Source organism: Ammospiza caudacuta, chromosome 24 (genome assembly GCF_027887145.1).
Source record: "Ammospiza caudacuta isolate bAmmCau1 chromosome 24, bAmmCau1.pri, whole genome shotgun sequence".
NCBI classification, from domain to species: domain Eukaryota; kingdom Metazoa; phylum Chordata; class Aves; order Passeriformes; family Passerellidae; genus Ammospiza; species Ammospiza caudacuta.
Window position 1 is genome coordinate 2,739,470 of NC_080616.1, and position 25,149 is coordinate 2,764,618.

Consider the following 25,149-nt stretch of genomic DNA (forward strand, 5'->3'; position numbering starts at 1 on the left):
CAACTCTGCAGTTGGTGTCTCATGAGAGCAGAGTACAGATAATCAGGTTAATTTTTCCACTTCTGTGTACTTGCCCCTGCCATTCTAGACTAGCTCTCCTCTTCAGACAAAGGTTGGCTACCAGACCCTTGACACAACACTTTCCATCCCAGTTTGGGTCTGTTTGGTTTAATTCTGTGTCACAGCAAGAGCTGCCACTGCAGCCCTGGTGCCATCAGCCTGGCACAAAGAGGAGCAGCTTTAGGAAACACCTGGACTTCTCAGAAGATATCTGCTCTTGGGACACTGGAACAGCCAAGCAAACAGCTGCCAGAGGCTCTGCAATGAACAACACTCAGGGAAATATGGTAACACTCCAGAATAACCCAGAAGTGAGCTGGAGATCCTGCCCAGGGGGTGCACTGCCATGTCCAGGCACCACCAGCACCACTTGGGAGTTGAAACTCCACTGAAGCCAAAGCCCTCATTTCATCAGCACAGTCTGGCCTAATTAAAGCTCTGCATGTTTAGAGGAGTACAGGGCAGGGAGAGATGTGCTGAGCTTCTCTGCTCTTTAAGAAAATAGGTTCCTGGGAACAAACAGATTTAGTAAGCAGAATCTCTGACAGATCAAACCAAACCAGTTTTCCTGGGCAAACCAACAGCCTGCACAAACTTGCAACGCAGTCCAAGTGTCATCATCAAGGCTTGAGAAGGGTTTTACATTTTCCAGCTGCTCCCAGAGATGGTGATGCACAGCAGTCCTTGAGAAACAGGGCTGCTAGTGACAAGGCACTGTGATCTTGGGATCCTGGTCAGAATTATGGAGTATTCTGAATACACTGGGCTCTGGCATTTACAGCACAGCTCCCAGCTCAGACACTGCACTGGCTCTTGCTCTGATGCCAGGCCAGATCATCTGTCTCACACTGTGTCCTAGGTGAGGCTCAGCAGCAGCACCCAGATGGGGAATTAGGGACTGCTGGCAACTTTTACTACAACAGAACCATTGGTTTTAATCTAGAGATGCTCTGGTATGTCTCTGCCTTTCCTCCAGAAGCTGCCCCTCTCTGCACTGCTCCCTGTGATCCCTTCTGCACTCTGGGGCAGCCAAAGAGCCTCAGCAGCTCTGAACTCCTCAGGCTGGAGCTGTGAGCACAGGAAACCCTGCTGAGGGGCCTGCAGAGGGGGCAGGCAGGAAACCTGAGCCTGGGCTGTGGGCTGGAACAGAGTGGCCGAGGACTGAAGTCCCCCAGCTGCACACAGGTCCAGTGGGGACTGTCAGCAGCCAGGTAAGAACAGCTGGTGAGCATGTGGAGCCAATATGGAAGCTCCCCTGCAGTTGTGCAACTGCCTTCAGCATTACTTTTATTAATAAAATTCTGTAAGTCCCTTACCCTATCATTAACTGCTATTAAAGCTGAGTAAAGCCTTACTCCAAATCCTTGCCCAGACTACCCTAAGAACAAGGATAAGCAAACCACAGCTGTTGGAAGTGCTGGAAAGGCAGAGCTGAGGTGCTGTTTCACACGCCTCACCTTGCTCTCAGGCACTCACTGACTCACACTCAAGAAATTTGGGCTGCACCTTCCTGTGCTCCAGCAGTGTGGGACACAGCCTGCTCCCAGGCAGGACGTGCAGCAGGTGGGATTCTCATGGTGGGGAGGCTGGAAAGGGACCCGGCACCAGTGTAGCACTGACAGGCAGTGAGGGTGAGGCTTTGAAGTTCTTTATCTTAAGACAGGTGCCTAAAATAGGTCAGAGTAACCTCACCCAACCCCCCCTGCTGCTCTGCACCGCCTGTTCAGGGAGCCTTGGGGTGACTGCTCAGCCCCAGGCCTCAGTGCTTGAGAAAGTGAAGCCCTGGCAACAACAGAGCAAGTTGGGAAACACACTTTGCCACAATGTATAAAACCACAAAAGCCTATCTTTTTTCTCAGAAAAAAACACTGAGACATGAAAATCCAGCCACTTGATGCAGTGAAAGAAAGTACCATCAGTGCTGGTCCCCCAGGAGGATCTGGACTCAGCTGTGGCTTCTGCCAGGGCAAGCAGCAGCAGAACCCCCCCAGAGCTCAGCAGAGTGCCCTGTGCCAGCCCTGCACAGCCCTCTGTCACTGTGTGTGCCACCTCAGATGAACCCCTGTCCCTCCCACGGTGCTGTGACACCCCCAGGCCCAGGCAAGGAGAGAAGCTGGTTCTGCAGAAAATGTTTAATTAGCAATTCTTGTTCCTAGTCAGGCTTCCTGCCTCTGCTGCAGCCAAAATCCCCCTGGGTTACCCAGACTCGCTCTCAGACACACCAGGGGTGGCATTACCAAGGCACTGAGGACACTTCATTGACTTGGGCAATGGCACAGGATTCAGGGATCCTTGCACTCAGGGACCTGCATTCCAGAGGGATTTCCACTCTCAAACTCTCCCACCAAGCTACTAGCCAGGTTTCAATCAGCAAGTTCAACACACAAAGCCATCTAAGCACCTGTGGATCACTTAAAATACACTAAAAATGTCCAGTCCAAGGCTGAACAGACAAGTTTGTTAAAACTTAATCAAGTCTGTTAAAACCCAAGTTAAAACCTGGGTTTTAAACCACGCTTTCACTGATAAAGAGCCATGTAAAACTGCTCCTAAAAAGGATTTAAAGGTGCAGAAATAGTTGCAGATCACTTGAGTACAATGGAAAATGTGCAAGAGCTACATGAATTAAGGCAGAGAAGACATTTCAGTCAGTGCTGATGGCAAAGATGACAATGTCAGCAAAGCAAAGGTGGCAAAAACCCACATGAATCATACCAAGGAAGACTGATAATGAGTATGGGAGATGGCACACAGGTTCAAAGAAGCTGGGGAACCAGCAGGCATTCAAAGGGCAAAGAGTGGCATTAATCTGCAATGGAAAGAATTTAGGAGCTTTACAGTCAAAAATTAGGCCTCCAAAAGCAGAGTTCTGAGGGAGCTTCACAAAGGAATCTTAGCTTACTGTCTTCATACCTGGAACTACACACATCTGAGGAAAGTGATGTAAAAAATTCAAGGTCTCCAACAGACCTTAGAGCATCTTTCACAAGGAAATACAAGACTAAACAAGAAAAGCCTTTAGTGACCACAAGTACAACACTAAGGGTTACTCTTCATCTGCCAGCACCCACAATTAGCAAAGAATAAAGAGGTGTATCAGCACACAGGTGCTTCAGAGAAGTGCCTGCACTGATCATGTATGAGTGTTTAATACAACCAGCCCAAAGCAGTATGGGGTCAAGCTGCCCCCCTCAGCCTCACCAGGCAGATCCAACACATGCAGATACTCAGCAGACATGAAGTACTTGCAGGCAGTGACAGTAACAAAGCCAGTGCACATATGCTCTAATAGACAGAGCTGGAGCCAGAACACTCTGCCAGGATCTGCAACAGCAGTGAACAAGCAAAGAAACAGGCACAGAATTTGAAAACACAGAGAGGAAGATAAACACTAAACACAGCAACAAGTAAAACAAGAAACAGGAGTACTGTGCATGGAAGTGCCAGTAACTTGCTGGAATGCTGAGGGAAGTGAGGAAGAGGAGCCCCCATCTCTGGGTGCCATATGTTCATATGATCACAGCAAGGCATTAACAGCAGATTCAAAGGCATTTGTGGACAATGGCAGAAACTGTTCTATAGCACACTGAGACGTGACTGGGACACTTCCATGCACACATGGGCTCTGCCTTCCACATAAACACATCACAGGAGTTGGGAAGAAAAAAGGCAGAAACCATTCTGTCCCCCTTAGCAGGGAGCAGAGTCTGTGGTTCCACAGCAGTTGCAGCTAAGCCCTGGTACCCCAGTTCCCTGCTCCAGCACCCAGCTGATCCTACACTGAGTTTGGGGGAGCAAAGGAAAACTGGGCCCTTCTTGCAGGATGAGATTTATTTAACACAAAGCTCAGCGCCAAGGGCAGTGTAAGAGTGAAAACATGATTGCATGTGTGAGACAACAAGGACAGTGATAGCCAGCAGGTAAGATATAAAATACACATATATATGTGTGTGTATATACATTATATATATATATATAAAACATATATGTATAATATATATACACACATATACTTCTTTTTATCCCATTTAACACAAAGCTCAGTGCCAAATGCAATGTAAGAGTGAAAACATGATTGCATGTGTGAGACAACAGGGACAGTGATAGCCAGCAGGTAAGATAAAATACACATATATATGTGTGTGTATATATATAATATATACATATACCTTTTTTTATCCCATTTAACACAAAGCTCAGTGCCAAATGCAATGTAAGAGTGAAAACATGATTGCATGTGTGAGACAACAGGGACAGTGATAGCCAGCAGGTAAGATAAAATACACATATATATGTGTGTGTATATATATAATATATATAACATATACATATACTTTTTTTTATCCCATTTAATACAAAGCTCAGTGCCAAGGGCAGTGTAAGAGTGAAAACATGATTGCATGTGTGAGACAACAAGGACAGTGATAGCCAGCAGGTAAGATATAAAATACACATATATATATGTGTGTGTGTATATATAATGCATACATATATAAGAAAAGTAACTCAGCATAGGGCATTGCTGTGGCAGCTTGTGCAGAATTACACAGAATAAAGTCCTGAACTGCTGGAAGACAGCACCAGGCTCAATGTGGGATATCACAATCTCTTGAGAACACTGCACACCAGCAGCAGCACCCAAGGCAGGTTCCACAACAGGGTTTGGAAATAACTGAAAAGCCACAAAGATCCCCACTCTCAGCAGAACAAGTGAAGTGCAGCTTTTGCAAGTGGTGGTGAGGTAAGAGCATGAAATGCATTTGACAGTTGCAGCCACAGAGCTCTAAGAAAAGGAAAAGCAACACAAAGATGCTGAAGGTCTTTGCAGCCTTCTTGAAGAACATTGCTTTGAATTCCTCCCTAATTTGGAGTTCTGCAACAAGTCCCTCACAGCAGCCACCTCTGAAACAGGAACTGGAACACTGACAGCCAGTAACCTCAGGGGTTCTTGTCTAGGAGAAAGGACAGATGAAAACTGCAGGGCAAAAATCACAGAAACATTGAGACTGGACAAAACCAGAGTCCAACTATTCCCCCAGCACTGCCATGTTCACCACTAAACCATGTCTCAAGTGCCACATCCACAAGTTTTTTGAAAAAAACTTTTCAAAATGATGTGGTGGAGTCATCATCACTACCAGGGATGGTGACTCCACCACTGTCCTGGGCAGCCTGTGCCAGTGCTTGACCTCCCTTTTGGGAGGACATTTTCCCTAACATTTAATCTCAATCTCCCCAGTGACACTCGAGGCTGTTTCCTCCTGTCCTGTGCCTGTCCCCTGAGAGCAGAGCCTGACCCCACCCTGGCTGTCCCCTCCTGTCAGGAGCTGTGCAGAGCCACAAGGGCCCCCCCGAGCCTCCTTCTCTCCAGGCTGAGCCCCTTCCCAGCTCCTTCTGAGCTCAGTCTCAGGAAGTTTGAGCCATTTCAGACAGGAATTTGTCCCAGTTTAAGCCTTCTGAAGTCAAACACAAGTTCTGGACTTGACAACAACAGGCACTTGCTGCCTGGTGTGTATGGAGCAGAGACAGGTCTGCAGATAGAGCCCAGCAAAGCCTCTCACCACTTCAATCCAGAACTATTCAGAGATGAAAGAGCTGCAGCTTAGGAGGAAGCCACAAACAGGCCCTCAGCACAGGGTGATGGCAGCTCAACATCTCCCATCACCTCCCGAGGGGAGCAGGGCTGCAGGGGCAGAAATGCCTCAGGCAACACATCTGGGGCAGCCCTTCTGGAGCCCTGATCAGACCCACATGCACACAAACCCAAGTCATCTGGAACATTCTTTTCAACTTCTCTCAACATCTGATCTCCAGTCCCAACCCTATAAAATGAATTTCAATATTCCTGCCTGTGATCAGGACGTGCTTGCCACTTTTTTTAAACCCTTGTTCCTCCCTCAGCTTTGCAGCTGACGTATCAAAATCACAGCTGCACATATTGAGCCAAAATTGAGAGACCACTCACACATTTACTCATGTCACACAGAAGCCTGGAATAGTTCTTAGAGCCAAGATGAGCACATCCAGTGGGCTGCAATGCTTCATTTTAAAGGGACTCAGATCCACCTTTTTTTTCTCATAAAGAGTAATTCACTTAAGGTTTCCCAAGTCTCTCTGAATTTCTAATTAACTGTTCAGCATTAGAAAAAAGTAATTCCTAAATGTTTCCAGAATGTTTTCTGGATCTTCAAGCTTAGTGTTTACAGCTATTGTTTTCTAGCAAACATTTGAAAAGAAGGATTTAAGTTTTTGTGCCCAAGTACCCAAAGTTCCTGACACAGACCAGGGAAAACAAAATAATGCTACAGAAAAAGTGGGAAACCTGCTCCTGAAAGTTGGCTGGAAGTTTGAGAAAACAAGGTAGTATGTCAACATCTCAGAGTATCTTTAGACAACTCAACACATTTTATATCACATGAAGCTGGCCATGCAAAGGAGGGTCTGCAGAACGCCAAGGAACGGGGACATGACAGCAGAAAGATGGAGACCAGGGTTTAACTGGCTCAATCCACTGAAAGGCTCCACACACAGCACCACTCCTCATGTGACTCTTGCCATTTTTATTTTTAATTTAATATCTTGGTATTCTCAGCATCTTGTCAGCCAACACCTACAAAACCTTCAGAGCAATGTAATTTTCCCCATTTCATCATGCTCTCATTCCTCTCCCCATTAACAGCCAGTTGAGACTCCACATCTTTAATCTACTTGCCCAACTTTTAGGGGAAATCTGTAGATCAAAGTCTCTGCACAGCCTGAACTTACACTGTTAGTCCTTTTAGTTCAAACCCAGATAGAGCCAAGTGATTAATCATTATCACCTCCCCAACACACACAGAAACCCTACAGCCCTTCCAGGGACTCCTGCAATATGATGGAAAATTGTTCTTCAGCTCTTTACTGCTGAATTTACTTATAAGCCCAGTCCTTGTTTTTGGACTTCAGAAGAAAACACTTTTTTATTTGAAGTAATTCCTTATAAACATGACAAAACAGGCACGATCAGGAGTCACCTCATTCAGGATCTTTTTCCTGACAGAAGCCTCTGTGTTTTCCCAGCCAGAGCAGCTCACAGCTCCTATCCAGGATACGGCATCGCCACATTTAGTACCAGGCTCATTTTTCTTCATAAACTTTTTGGAATTATAAAATAAATGCGACTTCAAAGGTACTTCTGTGAGGGTGGGGAGGCCCTGGGTCCCAGAGAAGCTGTGACTGCCTCATGCCTGAAGTGCCCAAGGCCAGGCTGGATGGGGCTTGGAGCACCCTGGGCTAGTGAAAGGTGTCTCTGCCCATGGCAGAGGGTGGAGTGAGATGAGCTTTAAGGTCCCTTTCTTTTTGTTGCCACAAAACTTCAGCAAAGCCAGTGAAAAGCCCACCCCCTGCACAGAAATAGCTCTGCACTATAAATAGTGACCATGGCAGCTTTGTTTCCGTGCAGCATCTCCTACACACAGGAAACCATGGCCTGCTGCAAAGGTTTATCTGGCAGAGCAGAGGCACTGGGCACATGGCAGCACTGCTGCAGCTCTCAAGCTCTCTGACAGAGCTCACAGGGACTGCACTGCAAAGCAGAGTCACTACAGAACCATGCCAGCCTGGCTTCTCTTGGGGAATCTGGAGAATTCCAACAGAAATGCCAGCAGGCCTAGCAAGGCTGAAGGCCTGGGACAAAACACCAAAAATTGTGCAAAGATGCTCCTGTAAGCAGGCATAAAGTAATGGAATGAGTGAATGGGTGAACCTTGCCTATTTGACAGAATTTTAAGTATGTGAGACACAAAAGTTCTTTCTGATATTAACCGAGATCAGTTTGTCTGTAGTAAGGAGGTAGAGGCATGTGTAGCTGTGGGCTTATGTTACCTCTTTCATCATACAATTACACTGTGGCATACTTACTACAGAAATCAGAAATGTACATAATTATATATAAAATATAGATATTAGCACATTAAAGGGGACTCAGATTGCTTTTTCAGAGAGGAGAGTGGGTGGAAATCAAATTCTGCTGCATTGCATTCTCCTGGAACAGCACCAGAACTATCCTAGAACAGATCTCACAGATAACACCAGAATTTACCACAAAGTTCACAGTGACCGCCATGGCTCCAACTCATTTCCTCCTCCTCCTCCACCTCTTGACTCACACAAGTTTTTCTGTCAGGTGAGAGCTATTAATTGCCAATCTCAATACTGGAGAAAGCTGTGTCACCACACAGGTAAAGATATATTTAGTTACCACTAGATAATGCCTGCACTTCTGCCAGTGCAAACAGGCACATGACTGTGCAAAGCACAAGTATGGGCATTTCTTATCAAACAAAACAACAATTAAAGTACAGAATTGGAGAAAGGCTTTCAGAGTGCCAAGCAAGCAATTTCCTTAAAGTGACAGCTAACATCAACCTCTGCAAGTTTCAGAAGTTCACTCTTACACTCAAATTTTAATTCAGTGCAAGTTCTCCTCTACATTTCAGGAAGCAGATGAGCCACACATTTGCTAATCCAACCATAGAGTCAGTAATTAGAACATTTTTAAGGGTTTCTGCAGCTCACTGAAGCAAGAGCAGTTTTAGCAGGATTTTCCTGCTGTAATTGGCTTCATATCTGAGAAAAACCCTATCTTATCTTAGCTCAGCATGCACATGCCTACACAGAGAGCAGCTGCCCACTAGCTAAAGCAACAGGGTTTCTTAATACTAATATGATGAAGCTTCAAGTATGATGTAGGCTGAAAATGTATAATGTGTTTTCAGCAGCAGTCCCATTGCTACCAGGTGCCAGAGCATCTCTTGTGAAACCTTCCACCCATCATGTTGCAGATTACATCTTCTCTAAGTAACATTCCATGTTACTTTTAAAAATTAAAAGCATAATGCTTCTCATCTAATGCCTACAGAGAATGCCATTCCCAGGTTTTCAGAGCTCAGCATTCCATGTGCACCAGGATTTTACATGGCTGAGTGCCCTGCACAGCCTCAGCAATGAACACACCTCAAACAGACACACCATGAGCCAACTCCCACTGCAGAGGAAGTGGCCTCTACACAAGTAATCCACAATGCAGTAAAAACCAGACACTATTTGCAGGAGAGAGTAGGCCAGGCTTCAATGAAACCAAATTCCTCACAGAAAAGCCAAATCACTGCTAAAAGATCCCACTAAAGGCCAGTTCAGAAACCCACAATTCCAACACAATTAACTTCCAAAGGAAATGATGGTGCTGCACTTGTGGCACAGAGCACTCCCCATGATCTGCTGGCAATACAGGATGTTTGGGGTGAAAACCTGACCCTTGCATGGCACCAAACAGCCCTGTGCACGTTTCTCTCTGGGAACTGCCATCCCATTAAAACCTGAATGATTGCCAACATGGAGTCCTTCTGACTGGAATGAATTGTGTCTGTCCCTGGGCCCCACCAAACACATTTGCTTAATCAACCAGTAGGCAGGAAAATATGTTAATCAACAGGACTTCAAATTCATGACAGTTATGTCTACCCTGGAACATAAAACCACAAGGAAAAACAAATGAGAAACTCACTGAAACACTGGCCACACTAGCTGTGCTGAATGGCAGGAGGTGTGATTGCCACACATCCTGCACAGCAGCAGGGCTGGCTGTCTGACACAACCACGGAGGTGATAAAGCACTAAGACTGCTCTCCCCATCCTTGTAAAACTGGTAACTTCCAGCTGCAAATCAGATTGACTCAACACAATGGCTAAAAAAAAATACAGTGATCCAGAAAAAGAGGAGCCAAAGCAATTCCTGGTCAGCTCTCACAGACCAGGATTGTTCTGGGACCTTCTATCAAGAGCAGCAGCCTGTTACTCTAAATTACAGGTGACACCCCCACCTAGAACAAGTGCAGCCAACTGGGACCAGGAAAAGGGCCCCATTTTGTGAGGGATGTCAGATACTGCAGCATTACCTGAGCACTGAAGCTTCCATGCAGAAAGGAGTTCAGGATCTTGCATAATTCAGCTGAGACTCCTGCCAAGCAGGTGTGCATATCTGCAACCAACAGATTTCAAGGCTTGCCTGAATCATGCTCTGCTATTAAATCAGAAGGAATATGAGTAAGTTTGAAATTGGATGGGGAAAATTCTCCAGCCCAAATCTCATCTTTGAGTCAGGCTTTGGTATCCTGTAATCACATTCAGTATTCAATCATCAGATTTAACTATTCCACCTTTGGCATTGCTGCGGGGGAGACTGCTCAGTCATCCAGCTCTACAACAATGCAGTTATTTGGTTTGTGCTTCACTGTGTGCCCAGGCCCCCACTCAGTCGATGCAGAAGGTTTCAGACAGAGGCTGCTCACATCTGAAGATAAACCTGATTAGCCAAATCCTCTCCTGTTCCATCAGCTTACACAGAAGGATGTTCATATCTGAAGCCATGGAATAATTACTTCTGCAAAAGACTTAGTTTTAGGGAAAACTAAGATGTTTAACTTTGGCCAGTTAACCCAGAGATTTTTCTCCAGACAGCTTCAGGAGGGACTGCAGTTCCTTCTGTGGGAGGGCACAGCAACACGAGGGCAACCATTGCTCAGGCTCTGGCTACAGTGGCAGGTCCACCATGCTATGGCACACCCCTCCAGGACATCTCCTCCCCATCCAGGTTACTGCATCTCTAAGTCATGGCCCTCTCTAAGAACAGGAGACAGCTAACCCAAACAGCCTTCAGCTTTGAAGGTCTTGCATCTTTTATGGGTAACACAGCTCCTTTTGCCTCTTGTGACACCAGCTCTAGAGTCTTGGAAAATATATACCTAACACCTTCCAGGAAAAGCTCCAGCTCATTCTAATCTCATGTTCTGGGCACTAATAGCTTTTCACATAGCAATGCTTAAAGGACAAGAGCTGACTGAACCATAGCATGGTTATTTTATTCAGCTACCTTCTTCAGAAAGGAATTCTATCTCCTGGACTGCTGACTGCATGTAGTTAATGAGTGTACATAGTGTTTGGACACTACCAAAGTTCTTGATTAAAGAAGTTTATTCCAATCAGTTGACATCATTTACATTGCTACTAAAGAGGCAGTAAAATGGCAAAGACTTGCAATTCACTTTTGGATTTAATATTCTTCTCCTTCATCTTCTCCATCCATCGAGTCTGTGCCCACTTCTTCATAATCCTTCTCAAGTGCAGCCAAATCTTCCCGAGCCTCTGAGAACTCTCCCTCCTCCATCCCTTCTCCAACATACCAGTGAACAAAGGCACGTTTGGCATACATCAGGTCAAACTTGTGGTCCAGGCGAGCCCAGGCCTCGGCAATGGCCGTGGTATTGCTCAGCATGCAGACTGCCCGCTGCACTTTGGCCAGGTCACCCCCAGGAACCACTGTGGGGGGCTGGTAATTGATGCCAACCTACAGGAGAGGTGGAAGAGACATGAGTTTCTCAGTGGTGTTTGACAGTGACAATAATCAAAGTCAGACAACAGGAGTTGATTAAAATGTGTGACTCACAAAACAGCCCTGGCATGAGAACCTAAATCTCCACATCTCAGAATACAAACCAGGTACCTACAGAACAGCTCAGAGCAAACACACTCCATTGTGGAAACACACCAGAGTTTTCCCCACCTGTCACAGACATCTTTTTATAAAAATCCTTTATTTAAGATTTTTCTCCCTTCTGAGAAGCTGTAGCCTCAGCAACAAAATGTAAACAATGGTTATCTGCTGTGGAATGCAACAGGTGGATCTGTGATTGGTCTCAGGAGGATGTTTGGATTTACTGACCACTCACGGCAGAGCTGGGTCTCACTCTGCTGAGACACATCTCTTTGTTATTCATTCATTTTCTATTCTTAGCTTAGCTAGCCTTCTGAGAACTTTCCTTCTATTCTTTTAGTATAGTCATAATGTGATATATATCATAAAATAATAAATCAAGCCTTCTAAACATGAGGTCAACATTCTCACCTCTCTCTTTATCCTGCAACCCTTGTGACCACTGTGACACCCACCTAGGCTGAGAGAGAAGACATCCCCCATGGTGCTGTGCAGCACTGTTGCCAATCTACATTAGATTGTTTCCCCCAGTGGCCAGTTGACCCTGCCCACCCCAACTGTTCATCCCCCATTTCCCCTACACATTGCTGCCCTTTGCCCTGCCCTTTGCCTTCAGGTCACTGGTCACTGACCCCACACAAAGCCTGTGCACAGCACATGGTTGTGTCTTTGTCCCTGATTCCTCGGCATGGTGGATGCAATAAACCTTCACTGGAATACACCATACAAAGACCCTTCCTGTCTTCCCTCTGCTGAGCTATTTGTGGGGTGTGTGTGTGCATGGACTTGGAATGGCTGCTCTTGTGGCCTTACTCTGAGCAGCTTCTGAAGGAGACACTTTGAAGAAGAGTAGTCAGAAGCTGATGTTGTTTCTTCATGAGAATGCTATGCCTGAGGCTCCAATTATTAGAGGAACTAGCCAGTTTAGAAACCCTTTGATTATTATTGATATAACTATGAACAAAATTATTACTGGCAGCATTTCCACCACCCTGCCCCATTGCCACAAAACAGCACCCACCACCCAGGACAGTGAATGAGAAACCTAAGAAATCATGGTGGAACCGAAACTTGCCTTAAATCCAGTGGGACACCAGTCCACAAACTGGATGGTGCGCTTGGTCTTGATGGCAGCAATGGCAGCGTTGACGTCCTTGGGCACCACGTCCCCGCGGTACAGCATGCAGCACGCCATGTACTTGCCGTGCCGAGGGTCACACTTCACCATCTGGTTGGAGGGCTCGAAGCAGGCGTTGGTGATCTCAGCCACGGAGAGCTGCTCGTGGTACGCCTTCTCTGCTGAAATGATCGGGGAGTAGGTCACCAGCGGGAAGTGGATGCGAGGGTAAGGCACCAGGTTAGTCTGGAACTCGGTAAGATCCACGTTTAAGGCACCGTCGAACCTAAGGGAGGCAGTAATGGAAGACACTATCTGACCGATGAGGCGGTTCAGGTTGGTGTAGGTTGGGCGTTCAATGTCCAGGTTCCTACGGCAAATGTCATAAATGGCCTCATTGTCAACCATGAAGGCACAGTCAGAGTGCTCCAGCGTGGTGTGGGTGGTCAGGATGGAGTTGTAGGGCTCCACAACAGCTGTCGAGACCTGAGGTGCAGGGTAGATGGCGAATTCCAGCTTGGATTTTTTCCCATAGTCAACTGAGAGGCGCTCCATCAGCAGAGAGGTGAAACCAGACCCAGTTCCTCCCCCAAAGCTGTGGAAAATCAGGAAGCCCTGCAAGCCAGTGCACTGATCTGACTGAAAGAGAAAATACAGGTGTTCAAGACATTGTGTGCTATAAGAATCCCCAATCAAGGTCAAGAAAGACAGCACTGAATTCTGGCACATACCAACTGTTCAAGCTTCAGAAATACAGAATTTATCCATCAAGAGTCAAGAAGGTGTCCCAGGATAAGCAATATTCTTGGCTGGTTTAAACCCTCTATGTATTGGATGATGACCACTTCAAATCGCTAGCTTAAAATTCCTTCTATCCCCAATTCTCAGCTGAGGCCATTAACAATGAGCAAGAAAACAGGAATATTCAAAGACCTACACACTATCTATCCCTTACAGTTACTTGGCATTCTCTAACTGCACAAAAATGGAGCAATCCCCCATCCCAGAGCTACTGTAGCAATGCTGCAGGAGTGCCAAGTGTGTATCTCCGCGGGGGGAAGTGAGCTGTCACAGCCCATTATAGCGCCAGTCCCATTCACCCCACTCAGGAGACAAAACCAGACAGCCCTGTCCTCACAAAGAGGTGCCACATGATGCTCAGCTCCCAGGACTAACAGGGACTGCCAACAGCTTGTACAAAGAAATCATGACTGTTTTTCAGGTCAAAGTAAAGCCTGCTGCGAATTTATCATTGCTTTAATTAGAGACTGTGGCAGTCAAGCGTTGAGAATAATTCCAGTTGTAATCTGCAAAAGGTGAACTTTACACCAAGACTCAGTTATAATTCCATATCAAAGCACCTGGAATTTGTGCAATGAGAATTACCACCTTTGTGACACAGATTGGGCAATGGACATGCTTAGCAGCCCTAAATAGGGAACTTGAACTTCCTAAACTGCTCCCTTCATAAGTTTGCCACACGACTGAAGAACTGGGGAAGCTGAAACATCCCAACTTACTGAGATTGATTCCTTTTCTACTGTTATTACCATAAAATTAATCCAGAAATCATAATAGCAGGAAATGCAAACAATAGTCCAAACCACAGAAACAAGCACTCTTATTTAAAATTCCTTGAAAGAGCCACAGCCAGACACCAATCCTTCCCCAGCAGGAACTATGCAAATCATAATTTTTGGTTCTGACTTTCTAAACATGAAACTATAGATGAAGTTTTAGGTGCCTCATCAGCATTTTAGGCCACTTGAAAGCCATATCTGACAGCAGAAACCCAGCCATTCTCAGCTGGCTAAGAACAAAAGCAGATGCACACTAAGTCCACAGATTCTCATACCACAAAGAAATGAAAGCACAGTTGATGTATTTGATAACCTCATTTCCAAACCCTGTAAAACAGATGTTTCAGAGCCTGCAGTGGAGCCTTACCAGCTTCCTGATGCGCTCTAGAACCAGATCAATGATCTCCTTCCCCACTGTGTAGTGACCTCGAGCATAGTTGTTTGCAGCATCTTCTTTGCCAGATATCAGCTGCTCAGGATGGAAGAGCTGTCGGTATGTCCCATTCCTAACTTCATCTGGGGAGAGACAAGATACATATTATTATATAACATAGAAATATTTCAAGCAAATGTTCTATATAGAGCAGCTTTTTCAAACTTCTAGGGGTATCCAGAATAATGTATTTAAACCTTTAGAGATAAAAAGCAAATACCAATCAGTAGGTGCCTTCCCACAGCATAAATGATGAATAACTAAGAAAAATTAAGTTATTGCTTAGGAAACTGCTCTATTTTACACCAAAGTTTATAATTCTGACCTGTCAGAGCAAAATTAAAATCTGGACTATAGAAGAAGCATTTTTCCAGTTTAAGACAACTTAAGGCCCATTTTGCAGCCAGTAGCCGAAATCCCATTTTTCCCCTTCACTTCCCAATCCCTCCAGGATTCTGCTTGACCCCAGTTTCTGTGGGCAAGCAGAGCCAACTCTGCTTACATGTCCCTTTCTCTTCACTGTGCTTTGTGCCAAAGGTGGAGAAGGGTTCAAAAGAGATGGAGATGCTCTTAGAGCAATTATCTGAACACTGAGCTGTAAGCTGCAGCACACACATCCCCCAGCAGTTTTTGGAGACTGATTAAGAGCCACTAGCTCCCAGAAATATGCACTAACACCCAGCAGGCTGAAGCTCTGTCCTACCAGAAAGGTACAAAGACACTCAGCAGAGCTTTGTCTCTGGTTTAACTCAAACCACTCTTGTGTGCTATTGCAGTATTGCATTCTTTAATTTAAATCAGGTGGACAGCAGAGAGCCTTATTAACTACAGCTGAAGTTGCCTGCTTGCATGTATTCATTAATCTGAAATAGAACAAGCAAGACAAAGAAAAGTAAAACTTAAGACATAAAAAAAAGTTAGCATTTAACCACTTTAGGCTGAGCAACTCCCACTCCAGTCTGCAATCCAACAGTCTAAAGTATTTCTAAGACTGCATCAAAATAAAAACAATTTGGAAAAGTTTACCACCCAAATACCCATGTGTCTAAGACTTCCTATAATACTTCTCCACATTACAAGAGACAAATATGGGTAATAAGGGAAAAATATAGAACCAAAATAAAATGGTTCTTTATCCTATGCAGACAGGGGTAGCACAAGCCAGGATGGTCCTTGGGAAGTAACAAAACTTGTGGAGTTCAGAGGATCAGCCACAAAAGTGTGCCTGGAACAAAGGACTTGGGTGAGGGGACAGCTAAACCAGCTTGCCCCAGACATTTTATCCTCCACGTTTTCAAGTCTAGCTGGGGTAGACTGTTAAAGACACTTGTATTGAATTCCCAGATGTCACTGGCCTATTTTGTGCTGGAAAGTTTGATGGTATTTTCCCACCACATTCACAGAGGTGGTGCATATCCACCATCCTGCTGCTTTGTGCAAGGCCAGCACTGATGTGGAAGGACAGAAACCCCTGTGCACACATGGCAGCTGCATGCACAAAGATGGTTTTTCATAAATTCAGTGCACAGGGACTTGCTGCATGAATGGGGACTCATGAGCCCTGCCCAGGGAACTGGGGCAGTAATTTCCACATTAGCCAGGGAGGAGTAACAGCCATTTCCCAGAAAGACACAGGATGTAACTTTTAACAAAAAGCCCAAACTTTGCCTGTTATCCATCTCCCCACACTACACCTGCATCACCAACAAGCACTGGAACACTCACTACTTTTTAGCATTTGTTCCAAGACTCACCAGCTCCTCTGCCCTGTTTTGCCACCTGTCTCATCTCAAATCTGAGCTGTTCCTGGTTGCTCAGAGCCACCACCTGGCCAGAGCAGAGGAGGCAACAGCCACAGAGCTCAAAAAAGCACAAAGCCAGACCTGCAACACTCCTGGGAATATCAGTGCATGGCCAAGGGTGCCTGGGCTCATTTCAAAGTTATAGCCCAGCACTCCCATCCTTAAACAGCCACACAGCTTCTGCTCCCCTGAGAGGTTCATCTGCTGTGTTAGCCACAAGAAGGAGTCTGGTGTGTTACTGAACAGAAGTTACAGAACAGCCATGGCTTGGGTACAGAGGAGTGGCCAGTCACACATTTCCCCAACTCTTCATTGCAGAAAGATAAAACACAGCAGCTGCATAAGCACAGGCAACACAGACCTCTGCTATAACAGAACCAAATCACTACTTGAGGCAAGATAGCCAAAAACCAGCTCCAGAACAATTACTTCTGGCACACTCTGGTGAGAGGAAAACCAGGATTGCTAACACAAGGGATGAAGGTCTTGTGAAACCAGGAGCTCACATTGGGCTGACAGTGCATCTACTGCCCCAGGATGGAGGACTGGTCAGTAGGTGATGCATGGGATCACACCTGAACACCATGAGATGGTGTTGCCAGAGCTTGGAAGAGAACACATTTTCAAGAGAAGACTGTTTCTCAAAGATAAGGCACCAGGAAGCTGAAGTGCATGTTCAGAAATCTCTGAATTTAGGCCAGCTATGGGGACTCATTTCTGCAAGCACTGTTCAGCTTCCACAGATTGCTTTGGGAAACTACAGCAATCATTCCTGTGTGCAATAAGGAATCTTCCTAATGACATCTATTGTGTCTCTTAAAGAGGTTCTACTGACTGCAGCACACATCATGCCATACTGTTCCAAGGGGCTGTAACTGCTCCTTGCACAGCAAAACCATGAAATGTGTTCATGAGACCCATTTAACTCCACAGCCTGGCAGAAGTTATGCTGAAATTCCTGAAAGCTCCACAGAGCACTTTTGCCAGTCTCAATGAAAATAAAGCCAAGTATTTTCCATCACTGAAGGTGTAGGCAAGCTTCATGCACTAAAAATTTAAAGCCCAAAGCATTTTTCAGGACTAGAGGAATGGATCCCTCAGCCAAAACCAATAGTGTAAAGTATTGATGTGGCAATAACATGTGGCAATGCTCTCCAGTGCCTTGTGAAATACAAGGCTGTGCTTTGTCTCAGGTACATACAGGCAATGTGTGTATTTGTGATTGTGAAATGGGTGGAAACCAACAATGGGACAGTTATAAAGGTGAATTCTAATAATAACTGAGGAAAGTAAAGCATGGAGGAAGGTCTTTGAACCAGTCTTTTGTTTGCAATTAACCTTTATAAGTCTTAAGAATTAAAGCATTAAGGATGTTGCTCTTTGACAGGAACTTTCTGCTTGTAGTTAAGCCTTAAAGAGCTCTGCAATAATAACCTTTTCAAGTATGATTTTAGAATATTGCTTGTATCCTTGAAACTATAGCTTTGGAATATATATAAAGGAAATATGCTTATCTCACACCTTAATAAAACAGAGAAAAGCAGCTTGAGAAAGGAAGATGAACATCAGCCCAAGGATTTATGGTTTCAACCAAGGGAAGCTGGACATCACTGTTATGAGACTTATAGTCTTTGCAATTAAAAGGTGGACCCTCATCTGGGGGGCTGGACCTCACCAGATGGGATTCTGCTTCCTTCTTTCAGAAACCAGACCAGCACCATCTGGGGATGCTCCTTTTGGGATACATCCTGAGAAAAACTAAATCACAATAGGTATAGAATTGTAACGTAAAAATTTGGAATAGAAACTGCTGATGAGTAAAAATTGGAATAGAAACTGCTGAGAAAGCTGATGAGTATCCCTATAAATACCTGCAACCCTCAACTATTGGTGTGCAGCTGGAGGGAAAACTTCCCCCCAGTGCTGGATTGATCATACTTTACCATATCAATTAATAAATTGCTTGCTGCTTGAACATTGGCCTAGCCAAGCTTCTCATGAATAACACCTTGCAGTGTCAGTGTTACCTATGACTGCAGGCTCGAGGTCCACAAAGACAGCCCGCGGGACGTGTTTCCCCGCCCCCGTCTCGCTGAAGAAGGTGTTGAAGGAGTCGTCCCCGCCGCCGATGCTCTTGTCGCTGGGCATGTTCCCGTCGGGCTGGATGCCGTGCTCCAGGCAGTAGAGCTCCCAGCACGCATTGCCGATCTGCACGCCCGCCTGCCCCACGTGGATGGAGATGCACTCGCGCTGCGGGACAGGGACAGAACGCACGGCTCAGCACAAACACAACTGCCCTTGTTCAGCACGCCCGGGGGGACTGCCAGCCCGCAAAGCCGTTTAAACATTGGCCTTATTGTCTCGGGGTTGGGGGCATTTGGCACAACACACAACAGGACACAAAAGCCCCTTTGAGGCATCATCAGCTCCGCCCAGAAAAACCCTTTTGGACATTATCATTTTTACAAACTCATTCCTCTTTGTTATTTTTCAATCAGACAGGAAGAGTCTGATCAACTCTTTCAAGTTCTTCAGCCAATTTCTCTCTTCATACCAAACCCAATATTTAGAAAAGCTGGTGATCACACCTCTCGTTGGCCTAAGTGTCCAGAACAGCAACACCCAGAGCCCAGAAGCAACAAAATCCTCCCAGGACCCGGAAGCACCTCGTTTAATGTACACAAAACCAAAAAAATATTCTCCAGACCCCTTGAGGAAACTTTGTCACTCAGTAGGAAAGGCTTTGCCTAACAAACCCCTTCACAACCATCCATAAATACAGACTCATCAGGCCTCAAACCACGCTGCTGTACACAAGGTACTGAACTACTCAACAGCAGATAAAACTACCTCATGAAAGCCATGTAGAAAATAGTTAATGGCAGCAAAATTATCTGTTCCTACCCATTTATGAATTCCCAAATTCCCTCTAATGTCCAGAGTTTCAAACCAATTTCTTTAATATCGCAGTACAGGACTTCAAATGATAAAAGACAAACCCTCTCCAAATTCTGGTCCATCTGTGGCATTTTATATTCAACATCTAGTTTTGAATCTCAGTAAAGGACATTCTAGAAAAGCCTACATAGATTCCAGTTTAATGTGACCATTACCCAAAACTCTGTTCAGACCCCATGACTGGATGGGACAATTTGGTTCCCTGGAATTCCAGGACAAGCAGGAGTGCTTTCAGGCACAAGTACAGGCCAGGCAGAGAATGGGCAGAGAGCAGCCCTGGGGAGAAGGACATGGGGTGCTGGTGGATCAGAAGGACATGGGGGTGCTGGTGGATCAGAAGGACATGGGGGTGCTGGTGGATCAGAAGGACATGGGGGTGCTGGTGGATCAGAAGGACATGGGGGTGCTGGTGGATCAGAAGGACATGGGGGTGCTGGTGGATCAGAAGGACATGGGGTGCTGGTGGATCAGAAGGACATGGGGGTGCTGGTGGATCAGAAGGACATGGGGTGTTGGTGGATCAGAAGGACATGGGGTGTTGGTGGATCAGAAGCTCAGCCCCAGCCCCGTGCTCTGGCCCCCCAGACCCCCCTGTGCTGGGCTGATCCCCCAGGGGGCAGCAGGGCAGGGGGGGATTCTGCCCCTGTGCCCTGCTCAGGTGAGGCCCCACCTGCAGAGCTGCCCCAGCCCTGGGGCCCAGCACAGGAAGGAGCTGGAGCTGCTGGAGAGAGCCCAGAGGAGGCCACGGAGCCGCCCCAAGGCCTGGAGCCCCTCTGGGAGAGCTGGGGATGCTCATCTGGAGAAGAGAAGGTTCCAGGAAGACTTTAAAGCCTCTTCCGGTGCCTAAAAGAGCTCGAGAGGGACTTTGCACAAATGGAAATGGCCTTAAAATGCAGGATGATAGGGTTAGACTAGACATTAGGATGAAATTCTTCCCTGTGAGGGTGGCACAGGCTGCCCAGATAAGCTGTGGCTGCCCCATCCCTGGAAGTGTCCAAGACAAAGCTGGACACTTGAAGCAACCTGGTCTGGTGGAAGAGACGAAACTGGATGGTCTTTAAGGTCCCTTCTGACACAAACCAGTCTGTGATTCTATGACCTGGAACTGCCTATTCCACATCCAGAGTCAATGCAGAAAAGCAGCACAGTCCTTTCAAACTCATTGGGAACCCCATTAAATTAAAAATTGTATTTGTCAAAAAAAAAAAAAAAAAAAAGAATCACCTGTTCTCAAGCACAGCACTGAACTGTTTTAAGCTCCCATCCATCCAAGCTGTACATTCAGGTGCCCAGCCCACATCCTCTCTGCAAGCAGCATCACTCGGAGCTGCTGCCACCCTTCTCCCCTCCAAAGCCATTACAGCATCACCCTCCAGGCTGAGGCACTGAGCTGGGCCAGTGCTACATGGCAGAGAACACACAGCCAACCTGCACAGTGTACAAGAGGTGACAGGAAAGCTGACAGCAGTGCCACAGAGAGCAGACATGGCAATGACTCAGGGAACATCCTTTGGGAGAGCAGGACAGCCTGAAACTTCTCTGTAGGGACAGAACAGAGACCACCACATCAGCCTGGATCCTTACCTGGCTGAGGTTCTACCAGTGACCTAAGCCTTGCTGGAGAAACCCCCAAGCAGCTGGAAGAGGTCACTAAGGTGTGTAAGGACTACACCACACCAGAGATGCAGGGGGTAAAGAGAAGGGTATGTGGAGCAGCTGAGGCCATTGGCTTGGGTAGCCAGAGAAGAGGGGAGATTTGGTCATGGTCTAGAGTTCCCCACAAGAGGAGACTCTTTGGTGACCAGTGACAGGACCCCAGGGAAGCTGTGCCAGGGCAGGTTTGCCTGGATATGAGGAAAACATCCTTCCCCCAGAGGGTGACCAGACAATGGAACAGGCTCCCCAGGTCACAACCCCAGGGCTGACAGAGCTCAACACAAAGAGGGGGACTCCTGGGGGTGTCCTGAGCAGGGCCAGGAGCTGCACTCAGTGGCCTTTGTGTGTCCCTTCCAGCTCTGAATGCACAGCTTGGCACCACAGCCACAGAGCAGGTGCTACATGAAACGTGGCATGTTTACTTGGACAAAATACAAAGTTCAACACATGGGACAATGACTCCCTCCACAAACAGCAGTAACTGAGGGGGAGCCCTGCTGCAAAGATCCTGGAGGCTCCCACACAAACCAGCCTGAATGTCCCACGAGTGCTCTTGTCCTCAGAAGGGCAAGCCATGAGCCAGGGAACAAAAGGAGACACGTTGGGAGCACAGAAGAAGGCTCCCTCTGCTCTGCAGGTGGCTCCAGGGCAGATTCTCAGAGGTTGATGCAAGGCTCAGGTTTGTGTCAGGAAAAGCCTCCCCAGTGGAATGGTGCGGCCCTGGAACAGATCACTGCAGAAGTGGGAGGGGATTTCCATCCTTGGAGGCTTTCAAAACTTGGCTAGACAAGGTCAGTGATAAAGCCTGGCCTGGTGCTACTGTGAGTCCTGCTTTGAGAGGTCTTTCACCTGCTTTCCTACAACTCTACTAAGGACTTTTAAGTAGTATGTGGCTATTCAATGAAGCACAAACCTCTGCAGACACTAACAGATTCTCTGCCCATTTTTTGCTGCATGGCCTTTTCACAGAACCAATAATACTGAAGAACGAGGCTCCAATTTTATTCCAAGAGCACCAGCTCCACGCTGGAATGACAGGCAAGAGAACTGCCACACTCATTATAGCTCAGGGCCTTCACACATCACTGATGAGCTTCAGAACAAGGATTAAATGTATACAGACAGTGCTGGTAAATGCTGTATTCAAGCCACTACAGAATCCTCTTATTTACTTAACTAACACTCAATGCTTTCCCCACACTTATATACATTATCTGCAGGCACACAGTTTCAGGCAGAATTTCTCCAGCCCAGTCTCTGCTTCCTTTCCCTACAGGATGTGCTCCAGGTGAAGGGCACTGCCCTGTCCTGTCACTGCCCTTCCAGCAGCTGCAGTCTCAGCCCCTTGCTGCCCTCACTGCTGGGCTGCAGCCCCCCAGCTCCCCCACAGCACTGCTGGATCAGGCTCTGGGTCCCTGCACTCCCCAGCACGGTGCCCAAGGTGCAGCTGTACCTGCGTGAGGCTGATGGAAAGCCAAGCTTCCTGAGAATGGCTGTGCCAGCTCAGACCAAACTTAGCAGCACACCACATGGAGAAACGCTGTCTCCTTGGGATGGGACTCCACGGAACCTGCATCCTTTGCAGAGACCAGGGGCTGCATTCGTATTCTTGATTTGACTTCATTTGAAAACCGTGACAATAAACAACCCCCGAGAGAAGGGTAACAGCAAGAACCTCAACACATCCCACCAACACTCTAACTTCCAATAATTTTCAGCTCAACAAGTATTTGCCACACATTCACATGCCTCCAGCAGCAGTCTTGCTACATTTGTAAATCCACGTAATAACCTTCTGACAATCTCTTTTCAGAGATGTAGGAAGGCAACACCCCCGCGGGGAAGAGCCGAACGCCCATCCCAGCCTCCAGCAGCGCTGCCCAGCTCAGCACCTGTGGGATACCCCAGCCCCGCCACACCGCTCAGACTGCCCTTCAAGGTGACTCAACCTATCAGCTCATTCTCGCCAGCCCGTCTCACAAAGTCCTTCAGGAACTCTGCCCATGAGCCCAGCCCCCGGACAGCCGCGGGGCAGGAGCGGGGGAGCGGCACCTCGGCACCTCCCAGGCCGGTGGGCCGGGCTCCTCCTTCCCTCCCTGCGGCCCCGCGGGTCGCGCGGAGCTGCCCCGGCCCCACACGCCGCGGGAACCCGGCGGCTCCGCATGGACAGACGGCCCCAGGGGCTGACGGTGCCCGGGACGGAGCTGCAGCCCCTGAGGGTCCCGGGGGCCGCCATGTTCTCGGCGAGCCCGCCACCATTTTAGGACGAGACGGCGGGAGCGACAGGGCGCGGGACAAGACACGGCTCGGGGCAGCGAGACCCACTGCCCCCACGGCTCGGCGGGGCCGTCCCGCCGCCCATCCCGTCCCCCTCCCCTTACCGTTGCAGCTCATGGAGCTGCACCGGGCTACCCCTGGCCCGCCAGGCCCTCGCCCCACTCACCATGGCTCAGGAGCGCCGGGACAGACGCGCAACGTGTCTGGGCAGCACCGCAACAGCGGCGGCTCTTACCGGGCACACCTTTTATAAAGTGAGGGGCGGGGCGTTCGGCTCCCTGCGCTGTGCTCATTGGCGTGGCATGCGCTCACCTGTAGACCATTGGGTGATAGAAATGTCTGTCACCACCCTGCGCGAACTATTGGCTGATTCGTAACAAAGGGCGGGGAGGGGGCGGGGTTTAGTCTTCCCGCCAACGAAGGCCGGCACCTTCCCTCTCAGGCTCCGCTTCAGGCCGGGGATCGCTCTGCCCCGGGCCGGGGATCGCTCTGTTCGGAGCCAGCGGCTGAAGGGCGGGGGGCTCAGCACTGCCCACCCCTGGCTATTGGCCAAGGGCTCCGAACTCAGCCTGGGGAGCCCAGAGTCAGGGGCTGCTGCCCTGGGAAGGGGCCCTGAGGGACCAAGGGCCGCTCACGCCCTTGCACCCACGGGGTCCTGGGTGAGAGCTCCCCCTGTCCCGGCTCCGCGCACTGAGCCCGGGGAAAGGTAGCAGTGAAACGCCCGGGCAAAGCGGGGACTAAAGCATGGACACCCCGGGATCTGCTGGGGGACAGCCCCAAGCCCCACATCTGCCCCGTGGGCACCCACAGGGCCCGTCCTCCAGGCGCTCTGGGTGCTGTCTCTGGGCTGAAAAAGAAAAATCCCTGTCCCAGGAGGGTGGAGGCAGCTCCACTGCAGTCACAGGGACAGCAGGGCCAGTGCCAAGTGCCGCTAGTGGGATGGAGAGTCACAGAATGGAAAGGACTCAAAGCTCAAGGGCCAGATCTGGAGACCCACATAGGTTCATCATTAGGTCTAGAATTTAAATGCCCCAGTTGAAGTTGGATAGTAAGTGGAAAGCATAAACCCCCTGTGGTATGTCCTAAGGGTTATATTAACAGAAATATTCCCGCAATTGCCAAACTCACTCCCTGGGTAAAAGCAGCTGCTGTGTGTGCAGGTCTGATATTTGATACCTGGAGTTCCATCCATCCTTCAGGGCCTCAGCACCAGCATCGGTTTCAGGAAATTCCTTCTTCCTGCACTGAGCTGAGTTTTTGCAGCAGGGGAGGGACGTGAAACAGTTTTGAACAATAACAAAGTAGGTGATTTTTCCTCTTCCTGTACGGATCTCCAGCCCTGCAAGCAGCCTGGATAAAGGTGGTACTTTTAGCAGGAGTGTGGTGGAATTGTGCCAGGCTGGATCTTTACATGGAGGGAAGGGATGAACTGATCCCCAGGGCAGGGAACTGACACCTGCTGAGGATGCTGCTCCTGCTGTTATCAACCACATTGTGATCATCTGAGCCCAAGGCATGGAATGAAACCTGTGTGGGTGTGCCCTGAAAGGAAAGAAGGGCAGAAGCACTCTGGAAAGCAAGGACCACAGGATTGAGAGAGGGTCAGAGGTGGAAGAAGGGGAAAAACCCACAAATAACACTGATATAATTGTTTTTCCAAAGAAGGATACCTAGTGTAATGTGTGACTGAAAAACAAGTGGGCTATAAGAAAGCACTAAACTGTGTTTAGGGAATT

General features: G+C 47.8%; 1 protein-coding gene across 1 annotated transcript; it reads right to left on the bottom strand.

Moving 5' to 3' along the window:
* Window positions 1-11,082: 11,082 nt before the first annotated feature.
* Window positions 11,083-23,627, bottom strand: LOC131567626 (tubulin alpha-8 chain). The gene is made up of 5 exons (XM_058819317.1): window positions 23,580-23,627; window positions 18,550-18,772; window positions 14,655-14,803; window positions 12,666-13,346; window positions 11,083-11,443 (listed from the first exon to the last, which is right to left on the bottom strand). Exons 1-5 carry the CDS (start codon window positions 23,580-23,582, stop codon window positions 11,150-11,152), a joined length of 1,350 nt encoding a protein of 449 aa, XP_058675300.1. The 5' UTR covers window positions 23,583-23,627; the 3' UTR covers window positions 11,083-11,149.
* Window positions 23,628-25,149: the final 1,522 nt, after the last annotated feature.

Coding starts and splice junctions, on each gene's coding strand:
- LOC131567626 (XM_058819317.1), bottom strand. Junction 14,804..18,549: donor CCTCGAGCCTGCAGTCATAG/GTAACACTGACA, acceptor GTCTCTCCCCAG/ATGAAGTTAGGAATGGGACA. Junction 13,347..14,654: donor TAGAGCGCATCAGGAAGCTG/GTAAGGCTCCAC, acceptor TTTCTCTTTCAG/TCAGATCAGTGCACTGGCTT.